The sequence below is a fragment of the Belonocnema kinseyi genome, chromosome 7 (assembly GCF_010883055.1).
Source record: "Belonocnema kinseyi isolate 2016_QV_RU_SX_M_011 chromosome 7, B_treatae_v1, whole genome shotgun sequence".
In the NCBI taxonomy this organism is placed as follows: Eukaryota; Metazoa; Arthropoda; class Insecta; order Hymenoptera; family Cynipidae; genus Belonocnema; species Belonocnema kinseyi.
The window spans coordinates 75,098,681-75,114,862 of record NC_046663.1 but is presented as its reverse complement, the minus strand read 5'-3'; the positions used below and the strand labels follow the sequence as shown (position 1 = coordinate 75,114,862).

The window sequence follows — 16,182 nt, the reverse complement described above, 5'->3', positions numbered from 1 at the left end:
CACTTGGGTCCATTAATAGCCAAGGTCTTTGTTTCAGGCGTCGTTCACTCTACTGAAACTCTTTTTATTAACTATTTACCGCCATACTTTCCTGTCCTGGCATACTACTTTAGCTTCTTTCATGTCCATGCATTTTTTCATGCAGGTTCTCGTGTTTCTATGACTTCTTATGTCTCTTCTAAGTAGTATCTCATTCACACATTCTAACCATTCTTTCCGCGGTCTACCTCTGGGCACGTTGCCATTTACTTTACCTTGATACACTTGTTTCGTTAGTCGTTCATTTGGCATTCTCTCAACATGTCCGAACCATCTTAACCGATTTCTTTCCCATGTGTCTACTAGTGTCTCTTCTGCACCACATTCTTTTAGAATTATCTCCATGTCCATGTCCATGTCTCGCTACCGTATAGTACAGTCGGTACAAATATGGAATTATGTATTGCCATTGTAGCTTTATTTGATATATTTTTACTTCTGATAAGGGGACCTGCTCTACCAATAACCTTCTTACCTTCATTTATTTTTTGAAAATTTTGGAAATTTTCAGATAAATAAAAAATATATATTTTTCTAAAAGGTTAAAAAATTTATTTCAATTCATCATTAGATATCAAATATATTTAGAAACTATGGCAGTTACATTTTTTGATCAGACAAAAATTCAAAAAACTTGAGCTTTTTCAAAATTTGAATAAAAATGTTTTATGAGTTTTAGACATTTTTGTCAAATTTTCTGGAACATGTCAAAAATAATTGCAAATTATCCTAATTACATTTTTAAACTCGATAAAACATCAAAAAGTTACATGCTTTTCAACATTTTGAAAATTTTTTAAAAAAGGAAAAACAAATTTTCAATAGGTTCAGAAATATCAATTCAAATTTCTACTAGATGTAAAATACATGTTTTTCTAAACTATTATCATGAAATTTTGTAATTAGACAAAAGTTCCAAAAGTTGGATCATATTCAACAATATGCAATTTTAATTTGTTAAGAGATCTATAAGTTTAAAACATTATTTTAAGTAGATTTGAACAAGATTTACAAATTATTTTGATGAAGTTTTTCAAGTGAACACGAATTATCAAGCGCGAAGAGCGATTTTCGTAATGAGAATGTAATCGTCAAAGCCATAGGTGCTTTGAGAACCTTCTTCAAAATCAAATCGAAAAAAATGCAGTTACAATTCATGGTTTTAATGCCTCAGAAGTTTAAATCACGTTTTTCGAACTAAGTTATAGTATTTACAATATTGGAAAATTTTTACTTAAATTGTACGCATTAAACGTACTAAAACGAGCGCGAAGCGCGAGAGCGTACCCACGCGCCCTCGGCGCGCTCAAACTTGGCGCGAGTCGTCGCGCGGGCAGCGCGTAAAGAGGATGTGCCCGCGCAGCGAGCATGTTTTTTTTTTAAATATAATAGAACTGTTTGATAAAAATTAATCTCCTTTGGTTGAGGATTCAACTATTTTTTTGAAAATGCCTCTTTTCGGACTATATTCAACTGTTTTCGATTGAAAATTGAAATATTTTTTATTAAAATATCAACTGTTAGTATTATAACATTATTATTATTACATAAATGTTACATTTTCCCTAATGTTAAACTTAAAAAATAAAGTTTGGATATAATAAAAAAATTATTTAATACATACACGCACAAAGTTATATTTTTTCAATTAAAAAAATAATCTGCCAATTTTAAAGAACTTTAAGTTGGAAAAAAGGTGTCATTCATATTGAATTTATTTGAATTTTCTTGCTATAGTAAGGGAACTTCAGTAAATCATATGCAACATTCTTAAATAATATAAAATTTTCTGTAAAATTCACAACAAACTATTGGAAAATAAACATTTTTTCTTAAGAAAGATAATCAATTATTGCTAATTTTATATTTGAAAAAATGTTTTTCTCTAATATTTCTGCTGAAGATTTAAAAAATACATTTTATTAAATGCGAAAATCACCTTATTATGGTAAAAAAATATCTAAAGTAGAAAGCTGTGGAATAGTTTATGAAGCAATTAGACATCGTTTAGAACAATTTAACTTTGCTAATAACTACTGGGGCCATAGTCAAGATTGTAACCAGGACAACGATTGCAAATTGTCGACTAATGTGGCGTTTTAATTACTGAATCCGCCTTTTCACTTACAGTCCTTGCAGAAAAGTGGTTCAGATTATCTTCTAGGTCTAGACATAAATCTTTCGAATTTTCCCACTATAATGATTTACTAAATCACTCAAAATAAGAGAGTTACAAATTATTGTACAAGTTCTAAAAAATACAAAAACATTGTGCACGCCACGTGCTCACTAATTGGCCTTTTATTTTTAGAAAAAAAATCTCTGTTTATATCCCAACATTTTGTTATAGATTTTATAAAATATTCTATATGATTTAAAAAAGTTGTATTTGATTTGCAAAAGTTTCTTTATTGTGACAAGAAAATTCCAGTAAATTCTATGTAAATGACACCGTTTTTTTCGGGAAAAAGAATCTATAATTAACAAGTCAGTTTGAATTGTCTATCTGTCATTTGCAGATAGAAAGTATGAAAATCCAATCAGTTGGGCACATTTTTAATCTGGTACCTGTGCACGGTGCTTTAAGTTTACCATTCCACTTTCGTCAAAATGCTGATGTAATTATCTTTTTACAATAATTTCAATAAATTATCCTGTGCAGAAATTATAAGATTTACACTTGAGACGTCAGTGGCAGTTACTTAATCAGTACACATGCTAATGGCCGCAGGGAGTGCACGTGACAGAAATGAATTTCACAATCCGCTCATATCTATAGACATGAGCGGATTGGGGATATAAATATATAAATATATTTGCATCCCAAACATCCAATTGCTTAGAGTTTCAATATCCGCATTTCTCTTATAGATAATTTATATGAAATAAAATGTGAGTGATAGTTTTCTGAATTTGAGATTCACATAAGTTGAATGTGAGGTATTATAGCCTAAAGCTTGTAACTTTAAGTTTTCGCTCATATATATATATATATAAATTTTTACTAAAAATTAAATTTTAGTCAAAATGCCTGATAATAAATACCCTATAAATTAAAGTAGACTACGAATGCAAGGATTTGCTTAAAAGCTGTCAATTTGAATATTTTTAGTAAATAATTTAATTTCCAAAATTTTAATGTAATTGAATAATTTTCCATCGGAACTATCGTTCCTGAATCAGATAAAACCCATTCATATAGTTAATGAATGACTCTTAGAAAGAAAATACGTCTACCCATTAAAAAACTCATGTTCTCATTCAAAACCCAGCGGGCACAAAACTATGAACATACTAAGAACGACCTTGGGACGTTCCTAGGACTTCCAATGTCAGTCCAATGAACGTATCTAAGACGTCTAATGTCCTATAAAGACGTCTTAAAGACACAGGACGTTCTCGGGACATCTTTCGTAATGACATTAGACGTCTTAAAAGCATTCATAGGATGTCCTAAAGACATGCTCCAAAAGAGGTCTTAGGCATATCTTGAAGAAGTCTCTATGACATCCTTCATTTTTTGGCCCACTGCGGAAAGTCGACCTAACCAAAGGGTGGCAATCTAGAATTCCAGTGACAGAATTGATCAACACCTATTTAAACGCAAGTGAATGGATTATTGTTTCCAGGGTTGTGGCTTAAATATATTTTTATTACATTTTTTTTACATTCAAATTTTATTTTAAAAGCAAAAGAAGTGTAACATTTACACAGTATTTTAATTTATATTTAACCAGAGCACCAGTAACTTCATTTTTAAATAACAGTCAAAATGGTATTTTTCCCATGAATGTAAAATAACCATTTTTTTGCATTATTTACATTTGAATGATAATTTTGAAAAACAAAAACTTATCAAAACACTAAAGTTTTGTTCACTCTATTAAAAATTATTATTTTTCAAGATGAATATGCCTCCTAGAAAGAAAAACGGAAAAATCTTATATTTGCAAGGTATTCAAATCCGTTAATGTTCTAATTATTTTGTTAATTTCACGTTGGTCCCACATTTTTTCTCCTTATATAACGACTTGTTTAATTTTTCAAGCTTTTCTATATTCGTTTTACTAATTGTTTATTCATTCATTTTTTTTGTTAAAGATTCCCAATTTTAGTTCAAAAGTAATTTCTTTGGTTGAAAATGTAACCATTCTGTTGAAATTTGTTTTTTCGTTGAAAATTCCATTTTTTGACTCAGCACGCAACTATTTAATTTTTTCTAGAAAATTGCTTTTATTTAGTTAAAAATTTACTTAATTTGTTGAAAATTTGACTTATTGGGTTAGGAGTTTAATTACTTTGATGAGATTTTTTTCTGTATTAACTGAAAAATCTTTCTTCGTTGAAAACTCGATTCTTTTGTTTAAAAATTAGTCTGTTTTGGTTAAGGATTTAAGCAATTTGTTGTAAATTCGTATTTTTTGCATTAATTCTTACGTTTATTGTTTAAAATTGATCTTCCTGAGATGAAAACTCTACTATTTTCCTAAGATAATTTATGGCCAACTCTTGATAAAATTCTGTATGACTATTTTCAGCAGAAGTGTTTAAAATATATATTGGAAACAAAAATGTGTTCACATTAAAATTATTGAAAAATAAAATTTTAGAACTGTTAGGGAAAAGTCATGGCATTTCGAAATTCGGAGTTTTTAGCAATCCTGATATTTTAAATTTGATGACTCGATACCACTAAATTTGGTTTTAGAAATATTGGAATGATTTCATTTCCTTACTAAAAAATTACATTAATCGTAAACTCACTAATTATATGAGAAATTAATTATTAAAATTGTTAGTATATTTAAGCTTCGAAAATGTCAAAATAAAGAGGTTTTAACAAGTTTACGATTAAATAAGTAACTTAATTTACATAACTCATTAATTAAACAGTTTAATCAGTAGGTTTGAAATTAATGAAATTTTCGTTAAGAAAATGAAAATCACCAAGTAGTTCAAAGCTTCAATCGCTTTTGAAAAACGAACAGCATATCACAGGGTAAAAAAGTAAAAAGGAGGTCTAATTTTGAGTTTTTAAATTAATTATTTGAATATAAATAATGAAACGAAAGTATTAAAAATTGTAACTTTTGATCTGTTATAAAAATAAAACTTTTGATTGATATTTCACAATAGATTTACTTTTGCTCAACTGAAATACAAATTTGAATTCTGTTTAATATGGCTTTCGTTAAATGATAAAATCTTACATTATTAAATATTATATTTTTCTCTATTTTATTGTGCACATAAATATGACACTCTTTGTCACTGCCCTGCAATTAAAACTGAATTCCTAATTGTGTGTGTGAATTCGGCAATAAATTTTCCTTCGCGTTTCTCGAATTACCCAATCGACATTGAGGAAAAACGACAACAATGCTTTCGAGATTTTTGTAAAACACCTTTTTTTATAGGGGGATTTTCAAAGAATAAAAAAAAATGCTAATAAATTGTGAATATTTTTTCAGTCAAAGTTTGTTACATTCTTTCGAGGATGTATTAATAAATGTAATAAAATGTTTTAAAAAACTACTTATTGACTGTCCATTTTATGAAGAATAGTTAAGAACTTTGTTGGGAGCCGTTTATAGGAACTTTGAACATTTTCTTAAATATTTCAAAAATAAGTTATCCAAGATTCCAAGCATTTAAATGTGAAGGTCTACCAGCTACCTATCACGTGTTTCTGACGTAAAATTTCCGGCACAGAGGAAGATGGTAATGAAATTTATGGTACAGCAGGTAGAAGGCTGGACTGGAGAAATTTGCCGCTAATCCTGTTAGGCAGAGAATTGAACCTGACCCTGCATAAAGAAAACTGTAAATTAAATTTTTGGGCAAGGCCAGGAAACACTCCCGAATCATATTATAAATACAATTGAAGAAAAGAAGGGAAAACCCTCCTACTTATGGCCCAGGAAAAAATACCTTGTACTATTTTTTTAAAATATTTTTATTTCTCAAATAAAAACAAGAGTACAGTCGAGTAATGGTCGATGTAAAGAAAATATATGTACAAATTCATTTTATATCTCCATAAATACGTTCAATTGATTGCCACTTTTAAATAAAATGTCGCAGACAAGATATTTGATATTTCATTCTTCATTGAAATTCTTGTTCCAATTGCTTTAAAATACTTTGTACAATATTAGTCGTAAGGTATAATGCTAATAAATAAAAATTAATACACTAATAAAATTCGGTTTCGCTTAATAGATAGGTAATGTAAAAGTGATGTTCAAAATCGGAAAGTAGGTATATCGTAAATATAAATATTAAATAACATATATTCAAAAATTAAAAAAAATGCTATTCGGATTGCTGGACTTTGAGTATTAATTTAATACCTTTAATCCAAGACGCTTTGCAAAAATTTTGATATCCAGTATCAAAGTTATTAAATTTCCTTAGCTAGAATAAAAGTTATGAGTCAATCTCATTTTAAGCTTATCTTCAAGAATAAATTTGAAGAAAAAAAAACAATTATCCACAAAGATAAGTAAATATTTGAACTTATATCATCACTGATTTGAAAATCATATAACAAGAACTTGTAAATTAATTATTTTTATCGCTATTTATGAAATAAAAAAACGTTATCTAGTACAGTGTATCACTAGGATCACTTTTTCAGTCTTTTTCTTGTGATTTTTTTTGTGTTGATATCAATTGACTATTATGCGCGAGTAGTTTGGGTCGATATGTCTATCCACATAAAAGTCATAAATAGTAGGAAAATAGGGGTTATAATTACTACCACATTCAAGCAAGTAGCTAATATGCCTATATACTTTGAGCAAAGGTGACTTTCTTCCCACCTTTTTTAAGTTTATTTTAGTGGAAAGTATATCCATGTTTAAAATTAACCCGTTATCACGTCTAAGAGTAGCTTTGATAGCAATCTTGATCAAGTTATTGGTTATTAATTTGCAATTATTTAGAATGAGAAATCTGAGCCGTGATGAATTCCAAACTATTTCATATAAAGAATCGTCTGTTATATTTTCAGATTTACTGCAATCTAACACTTCTAATTCAGGGAGTCTTCCCAAATTTTTACCTGTAACGTTTACCAACCCTCCTATTGATAAGTGTCGAAGTTTTGGCAATGTTTTTAAATTTGTAGTCCCAGAATCGGTCACACGACTGCAACCTGTTGACAAGAAAAATTAGTATCCAATTATAAATTGAATTATTGCATTACTAAGACTCACAGAATGTTTTCTATTAAAAAAAACAACTATTTCATAAACAAGAGAAAGAACTAAAAATTAGAAGATGATATGAGATAAGGATAATTTAAATAATTGTATTGATTTTTCAAATTAAAAACTTTCAAGTGTTTAAAAACTGACGAACAATTTTAAAAATTGTCTTTTTTTAAAGCATAAGCTTTGAAAATTCAAATCATTATAAAAATTGGAGGATTCTATGTAAGGATGATTGCAAAAAACTTGACCATTTGAGAGAATCAGGTTTTTAAAAACAAAACAATTTCCAAACTGCCTAAGATACATATTTAAAAAAATTAAGGTTATGCCAAAGAGGGTATGAAAATATTAAACTAAAGAGATCATGGAATATAATTGTGGTAAGTGTCGCTTGATACAATATGCGACTATGGTAAAACAAAAATCTTTTTTAAATGTATAATTTTAAATTCAGTCTTTTAAAAAATTCAGTTAATTTGTGGTATACTAATTTTTTGGAAATTTAGGTTGAGACAGGTAAGTAACGGGCCATTTTTAATACTTCTTTTTAAATATAATCTGTAAATAAAGCCGTCTATAATTTAAAAAATATAAAAAATTGTGCTTTGATATAACTACTTTGTTGATATAATTTTATACGAAATTTATTATTTAAAGGAAATATGGAAAATTACTAAGATTATAAGTGATTATTTTTTAGGCAATCAATGGGTATTATAAAAATTATAGGAAATTAAGAGTCTAGATTTTTGAACGCAAACACTTTGATGTTTGAGCTTTGGGAATTTAAAACATTCAAATTTCAAGTTTCGACGTTAAAAAATTTGTCTTTTTTAATATCAATCATTTTAAAATCATAAATTGCATGTACATGCCTGAAGTAATGATAACTCAATTAACATTTTGTTTTTTAATCTTAAGACAAACTGAATAAAGTTGTAAAAAATATTTCGAGGAATAAGGGCGAAATTAGTGAGTTCAAAAGTTGGAGGAAAATTGAGGAAAGAATTGGAAGATTACAAACTTGAATTTGTCTTAAGGTGGAAAATTGAAAATTTTTGAATTTCACAAAGTATTAGAAGCTTCAAAATTATCCATTTTCAAATAGAAGATATTTCAAATTTAACTTGCTTAAACTTGAGCCAGTGAAAATGAATAAATTAGTCAACAATGTGAAAATAATTAATTTAATTTGTTTATTTGCTAAAATCTGGGTTTTTTGAGGTTATCAGATTTCATGAAATTGAAAATATATCGTTGATATTACTTACCACTAAAATTCAGGAAGGTAATTTTTTTGCAGTTGTCAGCAACCGCATTTAGAAATGCATCGTCAATATTGTCATTCATTTCAACGTTCAGTTGTTCAATATCTACGAATTGTGAAATTGATGCTGCCCAATTTGGATTATCGGACATGTGTGTCATAGTCAAAGCTAAATTTCTTATGTGGCAATTTTCAGGTAAGTTTATTTTATCTTCCATTACTAATCCACTTGAACAAAGTGTGTGTAATTTAGTATTCTTGAGCGCCTAAACAAAATTTTTAAGTCACATTTTTTATGTTACTCAATATATATATATATATATATATATATATATGGTCGAATTTATTTGCAGACGGGTAGTCGAATCATTTCCGCAAGAAACATGTTTTTCAAAGGATTTTAGGCGACACCTAATTCACCGATTTCATTAAAAAAATTATTTCGCAAAAATCTACCAGAAAATTTCAAAAACTTAAAAATTAACAGAATAGCGGCTGGTTTCCCGAACAGTTTCAAACGCAATGTTGTCAAAAACGTAGCGTTCTTTTATTTCGCCAAATTCATTTCAAATCAGAGAAATTAAAAAAAAAAAATTCTGAGCCATGGGGCCAGAATGATTTGGTATCTGGAAGGATCATTCTATGGTGAAAATAAAGGGACCAGTAATGGGAAAAAGTTATTTCTAAGATTCATAAAAATGGATTTTCTGTAAAAGCCCACTTTAAAGTTTTTACAAAAGAAATATCAGGCATATGTTCCTGAATTTAATTCTTGTTAAAGGACTGCTTCACATTGGAAATAAATTATTTTGTAATCGAATTTTTACATTTTCTTCCTGAAAAAATATTCAAATTTACCAAAATAATTGTTTCAATGTGAAAAAGTGGTTTTCCAATAACGAAACACACTAGATACGTAGTATATACTACCTGCTATTTCAGAAAAAAATTATTAGAATTTTTAAGAAAATTCACTTTTTATAATTAAAAAAATAAACCATTTGCTCCTTTTTTTAACCTTATTTTTTGTTTATTACCGCTGCAAGAGCAAGAAATCTTACGTCAACTAAAAAATTAAATCGTAAATATACCTACGCTCGTTCGGATAATACTGAATTTTGAAAAAATTGTTCGTTGATTTTTGAATATTCCCTAGTAATCTTTCAATCATTGCACCAAATTTAAAGGTTTTTTTCATTAAACTGTGAAATATGCGTTCCTTTGTTTTCGCCGTACAATCATATATCCAAATACCTAATTATAATCACTCTAAGATGTGAGTATATCCCATGAGTTTATCTTGTGTCCAGGTCTTGGAGAGGAAAAAGACTCTGTTTAAGAATAAAAATTCTTATTTTTTGCAAAAACAAGACAAGATATAAAATTGGTTACCTTTCCCCTCCCCCCATTTAAAGCTTTCATATACGGGGCATCTGAATTCCCACAATAGCATCAGCGTTCTTCCATTCCTGAAGTTTATTTTTTTTGCAAAATTGTAAATCTTCGAAAGAAATTACCAACAATAAAATTGCATTAGTGTTTATGAAAATATGTGTTCCGCCTGTTGATTTAAACGCTTCTTGATTATTTGTGCTAGCAGAAAATTAAATTCATTAATACTTTAGACAATATTTAAATAATTATACAACACTAAAAAAAAGTGCCGATGAATTTTACTGTAAAACTTGTTAGAGGGAATAAATTTGTTCAACTTTTTTCGTCGCTCGTTTTGACTCTGCAGTTTTCTACATTAGTTTAGATATTACAAACAGGGATTTGAACGGAATTCAGGGGCATTTTCTGATATATTCTAATTATTTCTGTAAATTCAATTCGATTAACTTGAAAGGTATACTATAAGGGTGAAGAATTACAAAAAACGATATTTTTAATTTTTACATTATGTCTCCTTAGCTTGATTGTCTTTTGACATTTTTTTACATTCTTATCATTTATGATTGAGAAAGTATTAGAATTGTCGGAAATTTGACATCACAATTTTTCAACGGATCTCCACTTTTCGAGACCCGCTGAATCCGAAAATCAGGTTATCACGATAGCGTCTGCCTGTCCGTCCGGCCGGCCCGTCATCCGGCCGTCCGTCCGCAAACACGATAACTCTCGAAAAAGTGAACGAATCAAGTCCATCTTTGGCACACTTTTTTTAGGTCCTAAAAGAAAGGATGAGTTCGTGAACCAGCCATTTTTGATAAAAATTCAAAAAGTGAGCGCATTTTGAAAATTTTCGAGACCATTTTTTTCTGAATTTGAAAATTTTATGTACGGATATTTATAGTATTGAAAAGAACAAACAATTTATCCTTATGACTTTTTTCGATAAAAAGAAAATTCTCAGAGTTATAGCGTTTTCAAAATTTTTTTAATCAACCGTAAATCAAAATTTGAAGCCGAAAAACGCACGATATGAAAAAAAGTCAAGAGAAGAAAACCATTTCTTTTTGAAATCCCTACAAGATTATCACAAACAATTTTTGGATTTTCTTCAAAAATCGAAAATTCAAATTTTGATTGCACAAAAAATAATGGAAAATGAAAAATTCCATTTTTAGGAAAAACTATGTAGGATACAAAAAAAGATGAATTAACAAAAATGCTTATCCCAAAAAAGATCTACAATTTCGTTAAGAATCACTTCTTGATAGGACGCGTACTTTTTGTTTTATTCGTGAAAAATAACGATGAAAAAAGTGAAATAAAAAAAAATGTGTGGAAAAACGACGAATGTTACGAGAAAAAAGATCCAACAAAACCTGTTTACAAATGTCTGTCGGAAATCGAGCATATAAATACTGCCACCTAAAAGAGATCCCTTTGATAAAGTTTTTCTCAAGCATTCCAAATGCAAAGAATAAATATCCGAGCGCGAAGCGCGAGGTGTAATTAAGTTCGAGCGCGAAGCGCGCGGTAACGTATTACCGACTGCGAAGCACGAGATTCAACCGTCGCGCGCCCTAGGCGCGCTCAAACTTGCGAGCCGCGCGCGTAGCGCGCGATGAGAATGTGCCCGCGAAGCGGGCAGATTTTTTATACTGAGCTTACTTTTCAGCCCAATTATGTTAATTTTATCGAAATAATTGGGAAATTAAAAAAAATGTCCCGTAATTTCCTTCGAGTCCCTGATTACACTTGAACAAAAAATTCGAGAAATTCTTGTTAAACGGTGTCACCAATTTTAATAGTTCAAATACTTCTAACTTTGTGACAAAATATTTTTCTTAAAATCCTTAAATTATTTGTGGGTTAAAATTTTGAAAAACAACATGTTTCTAGCGGGAACGATTCTTCTTTTACTTGTTTTCTTTAAATATGACGTAAAATATTTTAATAAGAATTACAAAACACTTGCCTCACAAACGGTTTTAAAACAAATCCTCCCGCCATTTTCCATAATAAGTTCTTCAATATCTTTTGATAGATATTTCAAAAATTTCTCGTCGAAGGCAGTATCAATATAAAAATGTTTCAGTTTTGTCATCTCTGTCAGTATTTCGAATAGATCTTCATTGGGGATTACATTGTAACTATAAAAATAGCCAAACTTCGTCAACTGCTTCCAAAATGGTTTCAGATAATCGATTACTCTGAGGCCCTTCAGTTGAATATCTTCAAAACACTGTATTATATACAGAGCTTGTATGTTGGGACACTGTTCAAAAATGGAACGCAGGTCTGATATGCTTAATAAACGATCACGATCATGAGGTATTATAACACTCAAGTCAACAGTTGTTAAATGTCGAGCACAATTTTTCGATATCTGCTTGAAAGTGTTGTAATCGATTGATTGACTCATTCCTGAAGGATAATCTCCGACTACATGATTTGAGACAAGAATTTTGTAATTCCACCATATTGACGAACTAAGACGTTGCCATCTTTTGCACACTGCAAGTAATACTTGTGATTATTTATTCTGTATTCTTTAAAAATATACATAGATTCTTAAAGAATTTATTATCACAGTTGTTGATGTAAAGTTTCAAGAACTTCAAAATATACATGTTTCAATTATCGAAAAAAATTGAAAAGTTTTAAATGTTCAGTAAGAACTGGAGTCTTGCTTTAAGCCCATTTTTGGACACAAATTGAGTTTCTTTAACCCTTGTGGGCATACCCAACTTTATCCACACTGTAACACATCCGTGATTACCGGGTATCCATTTTCCCTTTTAAAACTTTTTAAAATAATTATTCAATTAAAATGATGTTGTTTATTCGTAGTTCTAATAGGAATGAGAACTTTCACTTCAAAAATTTGTAGTGACAAAAATGAAATAGGAAAAATATCACCAAAACCCAGTCATCGAAACTGGAAATACAGAACACTTTTTAAATTGGAAATTTGGTATTTAATAAAACTTTTCTATTGCAGTTCTCTGCTGAAAAGCCTGCTTATGTACAGAATTTTGTTAGCCATAAGTTATAAAAATTAAATACTAAAATCAGTATTTCACAAATTATCTCTTAGAAAATGAAATAATAAAATCCGCAAAAAATTGAGAAGACTTTTCTGACCACCAGAAATTAAAAAATTTATGAAAAATTCCCACAATTCTAAAGGAAACAATATTAAAATTTCTAATAACTAATTAAAATGATTAAAATAAATTATTATCATGAATAATTCAATCGAGAAACTTTTAAACTGGAAAAGCGAATGAAATAAAACAATTTCGGGGTCGGTTAAAACTTTTATATTCAATAGCTTTACAATTTAATTGAGAAACTTTCAAAATCAAATTATTTGAAATTTACTGTACGATATTAAAAATGTTGAAAATTTACGTAAAAAATTTAAAATCAATTTGAAATAAAAAAACATAATACACAGCTTTAATAACTTTCGTACACATTAAAGCGTAAGCGGTTCAACTCAAATTTTTGAATTTTACAGCTTTACATGTTATAACATTTTAATATTTACATACCTGCTTCAATTTTCAACTTGTCTTTTAAAGGCAAGTATTCAAATATAAGTAATAGACAATCATCGTTTAATATTTCTATGCTTGGCTTATCCATCTTTGCCAAATTTTTATTCACATATCCCAATTGTCCCATATTTGTTCCTTAGATGTGATTCTTTTTGCAATAAAATTGTTCCTGAAAAATTATAATGATTTTTCTTTTTTCTGGATTTGAATAATCTCAATAATTACATGAAAGTATGAATTAAAAGTTATTTTAAAAAAGTATCACCGTTTGCACAATGCAATCAGTAAAGAATCTCAAATTCATCGAGGAAATCCGTGAGTCATTCAATTAACTTGCGCGGATTTGCTCGAAGAATTTAAAAGTTCACGAAGATTTTGTGTAAATCCGGTCCAAAAATAAGTCGAAGATTTCCTTGAGGATTTTTTAATAACTGGAAAAACTACTTACATCCATGCCTATATTTTAAGTAAGTATTTCAGAACTATAACGCAGAATATCTTGTAAATAGTTGTATACCTATTTATTTTTAAATTGATTTTTACAGCCGCCTTTTTTCAATTTATAACCGAACTTTGAAGTTAAAATTTTCCAATTTTATGTCATAAGATTGACAAGAGAGGAAATCATTGTCAATTTTGGACATTACGTCAATTTAAAACTATAAAACAAGGTTCTAGAACTGCACTACATTGAAAAATGTTGAAATAAGAAACGGGCTCTACGTGATGCTTTCGCGGGCGGTGTGGAATTTAGACTGTTCAAACTGAAACTCTATGTATAACCTCAAAGGCCTTATGCCTTATGAAAATACTATACCATGCGATTTTCCAGCCTCCACAGGGTGAAGTCAGGTAAGTACCTTTTCTAATCAAATCTGTCAAACTGCCGAGGAGTGTGACGGGGATTTATTTTGAACAAGCGACGATGCACAAAAATGCAGCTGCGTTGTTAGCTGTATTTCATATTTGATTTTAGAAAAAGAAAAAAGATCTTGAATAGACTTGAAAATGCAATATTAATTTACAATATATTTTTTCAATTTTACTCAGTACATCTTAATAACTAAGACATTATGGAATTTTAAAAATGTGTAACATTATACACTGCGTTCCACACTGAGTCACAAATGTCACTGACTTAGTTACTTTTTTAAACAGCGTTGGGTACGAAACAACATTTCTCAGGATCTTTTTAAACCTTTTTTTCTATAAAATACACGATATTTACATACATTTTAATAAACAAAATAAATTTTGTAAGATTTTCTGCTTATAATATGTATATGTAAACTAGTATATTTAATTTTTAAACTTTGCTTTGAACGAAATTGCTCAACCCTGTATAGAAGATTAATCTTCAGGGACGTCAGTTCATTTAAAAATGCTGAGGTTGGATGTCAAAGATTTTGTTTCGAATTTCGAAACAAGGGATTGATTTGATTGCAATTTTATTTATATCAAAGAGATAAGTGCTGCATAAAATTATAAATGATTTCATTGCTAATTAGAAGTTGGAATGAATATTTGTGACAATGAAATCAGGTATCGATTTCCCCACACAAACGTAACTTGTGTTTACGCACCTGAATCAGTGGCGGAACTGCGGTTTTCGAGCCCTGTAGTAATTTTTAAAATACTTCGGTTGGTCGTAAATGAAAATGGAATATTGCGCTGAAATGTTTCAACATTTGAACTTTTGTTCTAAATTTGATATTAACTATTTTAAAATTGTATGTTTGCTCTCATTTAGACATTAAATTTTAGTTTTATTTTGGCTTTTCAGGGCTTCTTTTGTTGTTCAATATAAACGAGATTTCGGAAGACGTGAAATATTTTCAATAATTTAAAAGAATTTTGAAAAGATTTTCAGGGATTATATGGTATTTTAAAGGACTAATAAAAAGTATTTCAAAGAATTACAACATTTTTACAATATTTAACGAAAATTCCAACATTTTCAGAGATTTCATGAGATTTAAAGAGGTTTTATAAGATTTCATGTGATTGTAAAAGTTTACGGTGTTACAAATGATTTCAAAGGATTTCAATGAATTTTAAGAGTTTTTGAAATATTTGAAAAAAATCCTGGAATTTCAAAGAATTTTAAATGATTTCAAGAAATACCAAAGTATTTTCACGAATTTTCAATAAGCTCAGGGGATTTTAATTTGATTTCGGAGATTTGGAGGGATTTTAAGAAATTTCACAAATTAAGAAAAAGATTTTAAAAAATTCGAAAGATTTTAACCTGTTTTAAGATATTTAGAGCGGTTTCGATAATATCACGGGATTTCGAAGAATTTGAAGTGATTTCAGAAGATTCTCCAAAGTATATCCAAAGATTTTAGAGCATTTAGTAATTAAAAAGATTTGACGAGAAATCAAGAGATTTGATGTCATAAGATTTCAGAGAATTTAAAGAGAGTTCAACAAATTCCAAATTATATACACGATTTTTAGAGTATTTCGTGAAATTTGGAAAGATTAAACGGAATTTAAAAGTATTTCCGAATTTTTTATTTCTTTTCAAAGAGTTTAAGAGATTTCAAGAGATTTTGGAATATACCCGCGGATTAGAAAGGTTTCTATTAATTTTAAGAGGATTTCAAATGTATGAAGGGATCTCGTAATATTTTGAAGTAAATCATCGAATTTCAGGGATTTTAACCGATTTTTAGGAGATTTGAAATATTAAAAGCGATTT

At 29.0% G+C, this 16,182-nt stretch overlaps 1 protein-coding gene across 4 annotated transcripts; it reads right to left on the bottom strand.

Annotated features, from left to right (window-relative positions):
• Positions 1–6,693: 6,693 nt before the first annotated feature.
• LOC117176052 (F-box/LRR-repeat protein 21-like) lies at positions 6,694–15,334 on the bottom strand. 4 transcript variants are annotated; one of them, XM_033366045.1, is made up of 5 exons: positions 14,296–15,334; positions 13,473–13,647; positions 11,891–12,429; positions 8,528–8,789; positions 6,694–7,198 (listed from the first exon to the last, which is right to left on the bottom strand). In XM_033366045.1, exons 2-5 carry the CDS (start codon positions 13,603–13,605, stop codon positions 6,711–6,713), a joined length of 1,422 nt encoding a protein of 473 aa, XP_033221936.1. In that variant the 5' UTR covers positions 13,606–13,647; positions 14,296–15,334; the 3' UTR covers positions 6,694–6,710. The 4 variants fall into 4 exon arrangements, with proteins under 4 accessions (XP_033221936.1, XP_033221938.1, XP_033221939.1 ...); XM_033366047.1 differs by having other exon boundaries at positions 14,339–15,334; XM_033366048.1 differs by lacking the exon at positions 14,296–15,334 and adding an exon at positions 13,927–14,289.
• Between the last annotated feature and the right edge of the window lie 848 nt (positions 15,335–16,182).